The 12,853-nt window shown below is 33.0% G+C and overlaps 2 protein-coding genes and 1 long non-coding RNA gene across 7 annotated transcripts; 2 read left to right on the top strand and 1 right to left on the bottom strand.

Moving 5' to 3' along the window:
- Positions 1–186: 186 nt before the first annotated feature.
- On the top strand, positions 187–3,804 carry LOC145724042 (uncharacterized). 5 transcript variants are annotated; one of them, XM_081972113.1, is made up of 5 exons: positions 187–334; positions 389–568; positions 2,322–2,429; positions 2,627–3,116; positions 3,246–3,804. In XM_081972113.1, the coding sequence occupies exons 2-5, from the start codon at positions 437–439 to the stop codon at positions 3,674–3,676; spliced, it is 1,161 nt and encodes a 386-aa protein (XP_081828239.1). In that variant the 5' UTR covers positions 187–334; positions 389–436; the 3' UTR covers positions 3,677–3,804. The 5 variants fall into 5 exon arrangements, with proteins under 5 accessions (XP_081828239.1, XP_081828235.1, XP_081828236.1 ...); XM_081972109.1 differs by having other exon boundaries at positions 2,627–3,804; XM_081972110.1 differs by having other exon boundaries at positions 189–334; positions 382–568; positions 2,627–3,804.
- Positions 3,805–5,927: 2,123 nt separating this feature from the next.
- On the bottom strand, positions 5,928–12,788 carry LOC145724043 (DAZ-associated protein 2). The gene is made up of 5 exons (XM_081972115.1): positions 12,572–12,788; positions 9,933–10,034; positions 9,178–9,296; positions 8,890–9,039; positions 5,928–8,819 (listed from the first exon to the last, which is right to left on the bottom strand). The coding sequence occupies exons 1-5, from the start codon at positions 12,585–12,587 to the stop codon at positions 8,619–8,621; spliced, it is 588 nt and encodes a 195-aa protein (XP_081828241.1). The 5' UTR covers positions 12,588–12,788; the 3' UTR covers positions 5,928–8,618.
- Positions 8,852–9,370, top strand: LOC145724045 (uncharacterized). Its single transcript, XR_014176914.1, has 2 exons — positions 8,852–8,994; positions 9,123–9,370. It is a non-coding gene; the product is annotated as an uncharacterized LOC145724045 (long non-coding RNA).
- Positions 12,789–12,853: the final 65 nt, after the last annotated feature.

Raw genomic sequence — 12,853 nt, 5'->3', positions numbered from 1 at the left:
AACCATTCGGTTGCAAAAATTTGGTTCAACGTATTTTAACGGTAATTAAAATAAATTAATAAATAAATTATAATAAAAATAAAATACGGCCTATGAAAGACATTTTGGTTTATTAGTACGTAAAAGAAGCAAAGAAGACTACGTTCTCACTCAATTCTGTTCATTTGTGACCGTCAAATGTCAAATTAAAAAGTGAGGTTATTTCATTCATTTCTAATCTTCGGCCTATGGAGTTGAAAGAAAAAAAGAGGCTAATGCTTTTTCTTTGAGTCTCTCCTTCATTTATAAAGAATTGAAAACTTTTATGGATTCATTCCTTATTCAACATAAAAGAGTAAGAAGTTAATGGTAAGTTAGCAACAACTTAATTTAATAGTAAAGTTTACAGCTTAAAACCTAATAGCAGTAAACATAAAACCAGTACACATAAACAACAATGTCTGAGGAAAGCCTGGACATTTGCCGACTGTGTTCAGCCCCCGACCATTTGATTTGTATGTTCACTGGAAAACAACGTGATGTACGGAACAGTCTGCGTAAAATGATCAAGGAAACTGTTAATATTCAGGTAGGAATTTTGGTACTAAAATTATGACTTCAATTAGTGTATTTGTATCCTGCTCCATCAAACAAAATCGCAATACACAATTTGTAGTAAATATACCAATCAAAAACATGATGTCTGTCTTAATTGACCAACAAATGTCTTACCATCATTTTGCACCACTGTACTTTAAGTTAACTTAGTTCAGACTGTGACTTAAGTTGGCTTAAAGTACTGCAGCACAAATGGGGGTCACACACTTTAAGCTGTTGAAGCTTCAAGATACACATTTACATGGCACTCTATCAAAATAAATTCAATATATCAAGTACAAAAGAATTAAACTAAAAACTATTCATACTGAACAAATGTTAATCCTGTTGTCATTTACACTCAATTGCATCCACAAGTTTAAGGACGGGTTGGATTAATTTCTATTTTAAGCTGGTCTCCCTGCAATGAGCCACTAATCTGTATTTTACTATTTTTATGAAATCAACATTTTTTTCACTAAAGCATGTTTGCCATTCAAGTTAAACTTGCTTAACAACTAATTGTTTTTCTTCACTATTTTGTTCTTTTTAATTTTTTTTAACTGTCTCTGTTCTTTTTTCAATTTTTATTAATAGTTTTAAGCCTATAAAACTATAAACTGCTCACAGAAAAGATGGATAGATTTTTGGCAATTTTCAATGGACTCTATCTCTAAAATGCCTTAGCCAAAATTAATGAATAAGAAAGTTTAAAAGACCCTTTTTTTGTAGATAGAGCCAGGAATTTATTTTGATTTACAGTGTTTTTTCAATGTAAATCCATCTTTTTTCTGAGCAGTTTATTATACATAAAAGAAAACATAAACTAGCCACTGTTCTGCAGGTTTATCCATTAATGTTTATTAATGCTGCTTGAATTTTACACTCCATCTAAATCTGAATCTTGAAATACTTCTTATGCTATATTATAAGCAGTAGTTGCAAATGCAAAGAAAATTACCTGGACTGCAGTAGCTGCAAAATATTGCAGAAAGAAAGATAACAAAGTGTGGAGCAAACATAATAACTCAACAGTCAACTAATATTGTAATTGATAAGTTCCTGCTTTTATGCGACCTTCACAGAATCAGTATCACTGTCAGTATTGAGTTACCATATTTTGCCATTTTAATCTACTGCACATCTATAAATGCAACAAGCAAAAAATCACCGTGAAAAACACAGTTTAATTTGTTGAATCAGTTGAATACTGATGTTTTTCGTCAGTTAAAATGTGACCTAAAACGATCAGTTCAGTATTATTAACAGCATTTTGAAATACTGTCAGTAATACTGATTGTGTGAGGGCCACTTAAGCCAAGAAATTCAAATTAACAAAATAATTGTAATAGTAACTAAAGTACCTGTACCCTGTAGGTTTTGGTTAAAACTGTCAATGTTCTGAAAAAATGTAAAATTTATAGAAACTGAATTTATAGAACTTAAAATCAGTGGGTTTCCTGGCATAAAACTTTTTGAAAGTTACCAGTCAAATCAGGTTATTTTTATATTTTCCTAAATTTATAATAGCTATTTGAGCATCAGATTTATTAGCCTTAGAACATGGGTTGATAACATGTTTCTAATTTTGAAGGATTAGAAAATGTTGTCAAAAGTGGACTATTGTACAAACTATGATAATCTTTTTGTTTAGAGTTTCTTTATGATTCAAACATTGACATTATTAAAATCAGAACTTAACTTGGTTAACTTGTTTGAGGAATATAATTTACATTTTATTCCAGATTGAACAAAACCAAGATGTTCTATCTGTCTGCTTCAATTGTTTGGTAGATGTCACCCATTTTTACTATTTTCGACTTCAGTGCCATCAAAATCAGAGTAACTTTAAGGTAAGTTTTTCTTCTGAATATATTAATGTAGGTACTTTAAGTCACTCTAATACAACAAATTTTAGCCAAATTACATTAATGAAATTTGGGCTACTCACTGGTTATGCTATCTGTTGAACCTGAACAATAACCAGCAATAACTATCATTTTAACTATCATGAATTTAGTTATTCATATTAAATTGGCTTTTGTTCCAGACAATATTAACATCACCTACTGAGAAAAGACAAAAACATGACAGCCTCTCTGTCGACAAACTGTCTCTTCCTAATATGGATACAACTTTACATATCTTAGAATGGTTATTGTCGAAACAAAAAGGCTTATCAGAATACAATGGTTATCCCGTCCAGTGTGATGGAGAATCTCAAACTTGCAATATTGAATCGCAATCTCAGACAATTCAAACGACTACAGAATGTAGTGAAAAAAGTATCCAAACTGAAAACTTGGTCGTATTAAAGCAACAGATAGCACAGTCTATTAAAAATACCAAAGACAACTGTTCACAAACTGTGAAAACGCCAGAAAGTATGATTAACGGTATACTGTTATCAAAAAATACAGTTCAGGTTGATGACAAGTGTTGTCAGACTGACTTTACCACTGAAGCTGAACTAGTTGTGCGCAGGGGCCGGCCAACAAAAAAAAAACGTGGAACAAAGGGCATGAAAACAAAACAAGCAGGTATTGAGGAAGTCATAGATAATATATTTCACGAACCACTTAGTAAAAACCATATTGATATGGGATGCCAAACTGATATGAGTGTTGATCCCACCATAGATGATTCCATTGCATCTAATTATTTCCTAGGCAGAGACTTCAAATCACCTACAAGCGATGTGAAAATGGATTTTAAAGAAGAGAAACTTTCCCCTTATGACCATTTGATGATTTCCACCCCTCCTTTAAGTGACGAAATGAAATCCTCTTCTAATTGTTCCAACCTCCTGCAAATTCAAGAGGGTAAGTCAGATCCTGTATTTACTTGCAGCTGGTGCGATAAAGCAATGTATAATAAGCGTGAGTTAAGAGCACATAAAAAAACACATATGTACTGTTCAATTTGCAAGAAAAAATTTCGTTCTATCAAACAAACCCATCAGCACATCCAGGGATGTAAAGTATCTAAGTTGAACAAATCTAAAGATTGTAATTTTAATGCTTACGTGCGTTTGATAAAGATTGAAAAAGACGCAGAAGTAATAAATAAGTTTCCCCATGTGTTTGAAGAAAATAGATAGGAAATTTCTATGATTTGCAAGAATTCCATTATTATTATAATTAATTATTTTTTTATAGAAAAGTTAATTGATCAGAAATATTGCAGCAGTAGAATAAGGGTTTAAATTATACATGACGTTTATTATGAGCAAGTTTTTTTTTATTACTAACCTGAATTGCCTTGATTGAAACTCGTTATTGGTTAACTATCCTGAATTGTCCTAAAACCAGAGATGTAAAAGCGGTAATTTTCGAGTCCGAAAATTTCCATTATTAAAAATTTATCGGATAATTACTTTATGCTGAAATAAAAATTTTCATTCATAGAGAAAACAACTGTCAAACTTGTCATTGTTATTGGCAAACTTATCATGCATTCTAATGAGACATCTAAATTAATTAATCAAAAAAACGAATTACTTTTGAATTTTCAGATTTTCCAATTTTTTTCGGCAGCTTTCTGAAAAATTATGTATACCTAACCTCAACACTTTTCAAAAGAATATGAACTTTTAAAAAATATTATTTCTAAGTTTATGCAGGAGTATACTAATCTGATTTAATTGAACAGATGTTCTATATGTTCTCCCTTCTGGACAACACATTCCGGGTATAAAAGCTTCAATCTTTCGGTAGCGTGACATTTCTACTATATGTGGTATACAGGGTGATCAAAAGACAATTTCAAGGAATCCAAATTGGTATATTGAACCACCCTGTAACTGTCAAAATAACAGAGTTATGGGCTGTTACAGTAAAAACTGTCAAAATCAAACTTTACAACAAACAACGCAGTTTTAACAGTAGATAACTCGGTTATTCGACGTTTTAGGTAAAAGATAATTTCAAAGGCTACAAATTGGTATATAATTGTCAAAATAACCGAGTTATTGACAATACAATGGAGTAGTTTACAGGGTGATTGAATGAATATGATTCTTGTAGATATTTGCATATACTTTATTCCTAGATAATCCATCAGTATAGAGGGTGTCCCAAATTTGAGAGTAATAAACCAACAAGTTTTTTTATACAATTTTTGGAATCTACGTCAAATTTTAGGCCTACTTGATGTAAAATGTTTGTATCGATATTCAATTGTTTTTGCCTTACTTTGACCACCCTCCTCGAAAGCAGAAATTCCCAATTTAAGCGAAATTTTGGTGCACTTTTTCAGAAAATCATCCCTAACTCGCTTATTTGAAACACCGTGTATTCTGTATTAACACACCGAACAAAAGAGAGCTGTGGCTAACTAAAATGGGACTATCACGTGACGTTAAGCGGGCACAGTTAAGTTGCTCCGTTTAGCCGCTAGAGGGCGAGAAAGTTGACTCTCGTTTTTTGCAGTTTTTGCTCAATATCTCAGGAACGTTTCAGGTTAGAAATCTTGAAGTTTTTACCACAAATGCACCTCGATGGGATGCAACTTTTATGGTACCACGACCGGGTGACTTTTGAAAAATTAAAAACTAGAATTGTCAAGAAATTTCAAGTAAATTTTTTTATTTTCAAAATCAACCTCAACTGACTAAATACCTTCAAGTTAATAGTACAAAAATGTAAAAAATAAATAGTATTTTTGAATTTTCAGATTTTCCAATTTTTCCGGAAAATTACCGAAAATTTTCTAGAAAAATTTTCATAAATTTAATTTTCCGGAAATTTTACATCCCTGCCTTAAACACATATTTTTTACACCTGAGAGTTGCGAAAAATGAAATAATTTTCTATTTTGAGCCTGATTAACGTTTTGCTAAATTCGGGCCTTTTTGAGAAACTACAATATGCGAAAGCTTAAAACTTTTGAAAGGCATCAACAGCAAAAGTGAATTGTTTTAAAACGTGTAATTTCAGTAACGAAAAAAAAAATGTTTGGTATTCGTACATAAATCAAAAATTAGGTAAAAACAACAAACAAACAACAATAAACAATTCTATTTGTAATTTAAAGTTGTTTTTTAAAAACTGACACATTTTCGTTAATTTAAATGATCCTGATGAACTTCTAACCGTTTGACGGAGAGATGGTTAATTTTGTTTAGGGTGCGCAAGTAAAATTTAGCAAATAAATACATGTTGGAACTCGTAAGAAACAGAATTTTTGTTGCTGATGAGACAATATTGAGCAGAAGTGGATCTTGAATCTTTAGAGTGTTTGACAAAAATCTGTTAAGTCTACAACTGATTACGATCTGCCTTAATCATCAGCTGACGTTTATAAGAAGCTTTTTAACGTCTTATTGAGTCTTGGATGAATAAAACCACTGGTTTATTAATAAGGATTGCTATTATATTTTGTTATCTGTCTCACTTTTACAATCGGTATATAACAACAAATCAGCTGGCAAGTTAGAAATATGAAATAGTTGTCAAAAGATTGAGTTAACGAGATAAATCGGACATTTCGCACTTTGAGCGAAGTAACAAGTTCGTTCAACATTCATTATTCAATAATATAAAGTATTTATTGCACTAGTTTATTTATACGTCTACTTTGTTCTTTACCTCAAAAACAAAATCTCCCTTAAACTGCAGCAATAATACATTATTTATAATTTCGTAGAAAGTCCGGAGTATTACAATTAAAAAACCGCTCGCCACTGTCTTAAACTTACACAATAATCTCATAAGATTTGTTGATGTATGAGGCAAAGTTTTGACCATTCCATTACACAAAAAAACCATGCAGGTACTTCAACATTAAACTAAGTCAAGTAACTACAATACAAACCACATTGGATTCAAGATAAAACACAAAATACTTTTAATATCAAAAAAATAGAAAATATATATATGAGAGCGTAAACGACGAAAGTGAGGCAATAAACATAGAGTAAACACAAACACCAGTATGGTTCCTAACAAAAAAAAAAACAGGCTAAACTCCTCAACAACCGCGAAAAATCAACAATCCAAAAAATAAATATAAACTAACCACAGGTAACGCGCCCGCTATACGCAGGCGCTGGAGTTTAAGGGCGCGTTAACCACACAGCAGGTTAATTACTTACTGATTGATTAACGCGGATTTTTTCCTAAAAAAGTCAACTGGTAAAACGTTAATTATTTACTAGTATTACTTCAGTTTTTCTTTAATATTAACGATTGTAATCTATTCGATTTTAACGCCGCTAGGTAAAGTCAGTGAAGGGAAGATTTGAGGTTTGACAAGTATGATTATGATTGTCGAAATGTGTGGTAAATCGATGATAAGTCAATAAAAAAAAAGGAAGCCATAAATGACGTTACTGACAGTGAACTTAACTATCTCATTTACAAGATAAGAGAGTTTTTGATTGTTAAAAGCGCCAACTGTCATCTGATTTGGTGGCAATACCAGACGGTATCTGAAATTACCCTATTTAAACGGTTTGTCTATCGATTAAATTGTAATACTTTTATAAAAACTTTAATTTTGTTTTTTTTTACTTTAATTTTTGTATTTTTTAATTTATTAATGCCCACTTGCACCAAACTTAAGTAACTGTTAGAAGAATTGCTCTTGCGTCCTTATGGTCTTGATAAAACCTAACAAAGAATAGATTAACATTTACCAGCGTTTGGCAAAATCGATTTCTTCTTCTTCTTTTCAAATGTTATTCAATTTGGTAGTGTATTGATAATTAAAACATAAACATAAAGTAAATTTTTAGAACTTCATTTATGTTATGATTAGATGTAATCTGTAAGACAAGATGGCCGTAACAAAAGATGTTTCTATGTGAAACTTACATATTTGTTTACAAGAAAATGCCACTTTTCCTTAGAGATTCTAAAATAAAAATAAATAGAAGCTGAAGTAAATAGAGTTGGAAAAAAATAACTTTGCGTTTATGTGTTTCTTATGTTAACGTCCATTGTGAAAGAGCCATAACGTTGACCAGAAGCTATGTTGTGTCGATCTATAAAACCAGCTTAAAGCTTGGGAAAAATTTAACAGCATTTCGCCTGCCTTATTAAAAGGAGTAAAAAAATAATAAACAGAAAGAAGACTTATGGTTGGTTGGTGCAAGTAGGCAGAGTCAGTTAATAGGTTTGTGTGCACTGTCAGATTAAATTTGCAATGAATTGAATTGAGATTTCCAACTTGGCAACATTTTTTGATTCAGAAGAACTGCACATCACTTTTCCTTTAGTTTTAAATGTACCTATGAAGTTACTAGGTATTTAGTCAGGATGTGTTTCTTTCCTATCAGCTTGACTTGAAGTCCACATAATTGTTCCGTTTTAGTCAGTATGCGACATTCAAACACAAATCATGGTGATCAAAAAAAGTTACTTCAAATAATGATTGTTATTACAGAATGGACACAAAAGCCGAATTTTGCTAGTGAATCCACAATGTTTTAGATTTACATTAATCAGTATAATTGGCTGTTAAAACTACTGACTATTTCAATGTGTAACAACCTCAAATCTTCACCCTACCTGTAATAATAAGCCAGTCTACCTGGTGGCGAATCAATAAAATTTTACTGCGCGATTATCGGACCAGCACCGCAAAACATTCGACGTGTTTCGATAAAAAATACGATCGATATGTCGAGTTTCAAAATGCGCAAGTCCTTGTTGAATATAAACAAAAAAAAAAACCGCCGTACAAATTTCGAGACTTCCGTAAAAGAAGTTGATTAAAACCTTACGAAAAAATGCAAGCATATGGCACGTCATTTGTATAAAAAAAATCTAAAGATTCGCGTTTATAAGAAAAACAGCGTTGCCTTATCGACGGCAACAAAAGGTAAAATATAGAGAGCTGTGTGATAACTGTTGACAACTGTGAATAGAACTATACACAGTTGTCAACCCGTTACGTATAACAAAACAAAAAACAAACACGGTCGTGCCAAGTACCAGCTCGTAATACTGTCGAAAACGGAGAAAAGTAACGGCGCCGGCAACACCGCGCGCACAACATTAAACTTAAAAACTTTTCATCTAGATAAATCGACTAGTCGACTACCAAAATGTGTAGCCGCCCTCCGTGCCGCCCGCCAAAAAAGTGTTTTTCTTCTGGCCAAGCGCGACCTGGTGACCGGCCATAGCGGCCAACTGGGCGGCCGATGGTGGCACGCCCGGGGGCGGTTGTGGGATTACCTGTTGCGCCAGGCCATCGAAACGGGCGCCAGCATCGTACCCGTTCTGAAACAGGTGGGGATTCTATTTTTTGGGATAAGGGAAACGGCTTGTCAGGGGATGGTGTTACAAATGCTTCACTAAACAAACATACCGGAATCATTATGGTAGGTCTCAGTTGAGCCGACGGTTGCATTGCGTACGAATAAGCACCCAGAGATGGGTAATACTGCATCGGAGCGTAAGTCGGATAACCTAGGTAAGTCGGATACCCGGTTGTGTACATTGTTCCAGGCGGATAGATCTAAAAATCAATGAAAGTAATTCTAAATATGTTTATAATTTCGAGTATTTTCAATTCCATTAATATTGATTTAAACGTTTCAGCAATACTAAACAATTTTAAACAAACACTTCTGCTACGCTATTTTAGAAAACTTACATGTTGGCCAACTAGAGCTGGATGAGTCAATGTTTGATCATAAGCTGGTGGTGGTCCTTGAGGATACAGTTGAGTTTGACCTGGAAGCACGTAGGGCGACCCAGGCATCCCAGGCATTACTACCCAAAAAATATATAAATTAAAAATCTAAACCATATAACTGACCATCAATAAATAGAAAACCTTAACTGATCTAGAGGCGGTTTTTATATTCAAGGAAATAAATTTAATTAACCTAACCTAAGTTAAAACCTGTACAGTGAAGAAGCAGAACTTTACCAAAGGACAGTTAGATATTACAACTCATACTCATATTTTATTCATGTTAGGATTCATAACAGATAAAAAATAAATGAAAACAGAATCACACCCACTGAAAAATCGACATTAACGTAAAAATTGCAAACTACAAATTAAAGGTATCTACTATTAAAATTAGGAACTGTTCTGGAATTAATATAACAAAAAATCACTAAATGAATAAAAACTATTGTCAAGGAGTATGTTCTTTACTTGTGCCCTAAAAGCTAATTTTTTTCCGTGAACCTAAATAACTAATTCATCTCAATACAGCGTTGTTTCATACAGATATTGGTCTATCCAGCTTCTATCGAGGGTATAAGCAAATGTTTCGGGTTTGTCAGCTTAAAGTTCAGGCAAACAAGCCTCACTACTACTTTTTACATCGGACTAACTTACAATATGACAACAAAACTGGTTGAAAATTAAATTATGGAATTTAAATCATAACTTACCGCCATAAGGCTGAGGTGTAGGAACCTGTGGATTAGCCTGCTGCGGCGGTTGCGGCGTGAAAGACGGACCAGAAGAGGGCGGTGGCACTGCACCGCCAATAGCTGTAAATTGAAACGTGCCCCATTTACATATTATGTACAAAATTCACCTGCAAGCATGGATAAGGTATGAGAAAATGCAACAAACCTTCCAGAAATAGTTGTGTAAGAGTAAAACCTAACCGATACGTTCCTATGATTGTATTAGGGTTCCTCTTTTATTAAAACTCGAAAAAAGGAAACCTAATCACTACTTTTACCCATAAATGACGTAATTTTGCCACTAGCAACAGGAATAATAAATTACTACTACTGTCGCCTACATTAAAGGTGTATTTATAGCAACATTAAGCATGTAATTGAGTACATGTTTTGTTCTTGATCATCATCATTCAGATTTAAAATCCTACTGTTCTGAGAAATCCTCTTATTATAAAAAGTTCACTTAATAAATAATATCATTTACTTTTTAGAGAAATACAATATGTTGCTCTTATATTTTTGTTGTTCATGCAAAGAAAAGTTTAATTCAGCTGTTTAATGTATAAATTTCATAATCAAGTGAACAGCAAATTAAACTTTTTTATTATTAGAAACATGCAAAATAAAATAAAATAAACAACTCAAGTCGGAAAGCATGCATCAAATCAGGATAATGAGGACATAATTTTAACCTTTCAGTTTTTTTTTTAATGTTTTCATGCAATTATTTGATAATAATTATAATAAAATATATGCTAGGAAAGATTGAAATAAAGACACCAGAACAAAAGGGACTGAAAAAAAATTGAAAAAAAAAAAATGAATAACCTATTTTTTACACTAAAACTACTGGCATGCAAATTGTTCACATTTCTGGTGTTTCATTAGTTTTGAAGTTAAATTAGAGTGACCAAAACACCACAAAAGTGGATAACTAATAACTAGTGAAAAATGTACTTAAACTAGGTTATTCACATATTAATAAAATATCTGTCAAACATTATAAATACACGAAAAATCCTTCTGACCGCACTTAAGTTGCAGATATAGTTCAATTCCATGCAATGCCCTTGGGGTATCACTCAAGTACATTTCATGGACGTAAGGTAACATCCAGATTTAGTTTTTTATTATTCAGGTAACACTTAAAACACCAAATCTACTACTTTCCCACTGTGAAAATAAATCTAAAGCTGTATGTTACATTTAGGCAATTAGACCTTACGGATTACGGTAAAATTAGCGACGTAGATGTGCTTCAGCAGTATAGCCAACATGTTTGTAGCAAACACTGGGTGGAACCTTGATCGACACCCTACACCCACACACTATACAAAAAATATGTAACTTTTCACTCCTGACCAATAAGTGACCGTGAATGACATGGATAAGTTGCTAAGTGTGACTGAGTGCTGAGAAAGCCTAGTTACATATTTTTTGATGATCATCATGCAGTGAATAAATCGACCACAAATGTCTAATATTGGACCATTGAGAGTTTTTATACATCTTCAGCTACAATAAGTTAAGTAATTTTTATACAAACCCCACATTTGTTCAGTTTAATTAGAGAAAAATCAACAACACAACTACTCAATGCAGTAAGTATTTGTTACTTTTACCTTTGGTATTTTTTTATATTAAATTTTTTATGTTTTTAATTCTACCAGTTTCAATCTATGCCCAATAATCATGGACAAGTAAACAGGAGATAATATCAGAGTATCTAATGCCTTTACATTTCAAAACAGGCAAAGAAGATTTTAAAAACTGCTCAAGCAACTAATATTAAACAAAGTCAAGTTAAGCTTTTCCTTTGTAAAAAACTTTTACATGGACTCAAACACTTCTAATGGTAAAGAATGGTAAAACCAGTTTAGTAATTTCAACAATTATAGAGAGAATGTTTACACCCTTTTGTTTTTGACCCAAAACCCATTAGAGGCATCACCCAGTTACCTAGTTAAATGATAGAGACCAGTTATGGAAAAAATGCTAAAGTGGCCCCTTTAAGGTTAGTTCCTTTCACTAATAGGAAAACAGTTACAAATACCAAAGGAGGGATAACAAATGTGGGGCTGTAGTAAAATTTCCAACCAAAAAATCTAGTGAAGGTAAATCGTTGAGCGGGTATAACCAACAAGCATCAGCCACTGTATTAAACACATGAAAAGAAATAGGTACTGTTTTTGCGCCGGCATCCCCTATTGGCCCCCAAAGGTCCTCCTTGTGTCTCGTATAAAAACCAGAGGCTGCTAGTATATTTTGTTGATAATCCGGCCCTAAACAAGAACATTAATAAAGTCCCTTGCGGTGGCAATGCAGGACAAGGCTATTGTAAAATGCATTGGGTCAGAATGAGGCAGGACATGTGGGTTACCTGGTCTAGAGAGAGACAACCCTATAATGTATTGATTGGAAACATCCTGCTTGGTCTTATGCAATTTTTGTGTAGATTTTCGGCTGGCAAATTTTATTGACACTGATCACCTATCTGATACAGATCAAGAACGATTCCAGCCGGATTTTTTGGAAGTTTCCAGAAGGATTACAGTGATTTTTTGTTGTTTAATACAATGGGGTAAAAAGTAGGGCGAACAAAGAGGGTATTCTCTTACCTTTCTTGTCGGTCATGTTGCTGGTAACGAATGCAAGCACGATTACACTAAAATACGTTAAATTAACTGCAATTAGTTAGGAAATTGAACACTTTTCTGATCACTTCTGCACTTGCAGTTTGCTGTAGTAAAAAATTTAGAGCGAAGAGCGCCTATCCTTCCTTGCTCTACACAGAGTTGCCAGATTGAAAAATTGATTACCATTTGTAGAGGGCGGTTTAATCCAATCTATCGATATCTGTTTTAATTGCCTAGATAAAGACTTAGGTTTAAGTTATAATA

The sequence above is a fragment of the Ips typographus genome, linkage group LG2 (assembly GCF_016097725.1).
Source record: "Ips typographus isolate SLU linkage group LG2, UJ_Ityp_2.0, whole genome shotgun sequence".
NCBI classification, from domain to species: domain Eukaryota; kingdom Metazoa; phylum Arthropoda; class Insecta; order Coleoptera; family Curculionidae; genus Ips; species Ips typographus.
This window is presented reverse-complemented; position numbering and strand designations above follow the sequence as displayed.

Bases quoted from the DNA above. Each gene is read 5' to 3' on its own strand.
- LOC145724042 (XM_081972109.1), top strand. From the start codon at position 437: ATGTCTGAGGAAAGCCTGGACATTTGCCGACTGTGTTCAGCCCCCGAC. The intron at 569-2,321 runs GTAGGAATTTTG...ATTTTATTCCAG, and splicing joins AGGAAACTGTTAATATTCAG to ATTGAACAAAACCAAGATGT. The intron at 2,430-2,626 runs GTAAGTTTTTCT...CTTTTGTTCCAG, and splicing joins AAAATCAGAGTAACTTTAAG to ACAATATTAACATCACCTAC.
- LOC145724043 (XM_081972115.1), bottom strand. The intron at 9,297-9,932 runs GTAAGTTATGAT...TTTTTTGGGTAG, and splicing joins TACACCTCAGCCTTATGGCG to TAATGCCTGGGATGCCTGGG. The intron at 8,820-8,889 runs GTATGTTTGTTT...CCCAAAAAATAG, and splicing joins GACCTACCATAATGATTCCG to AATCCCCACCTGTTTCAGAA.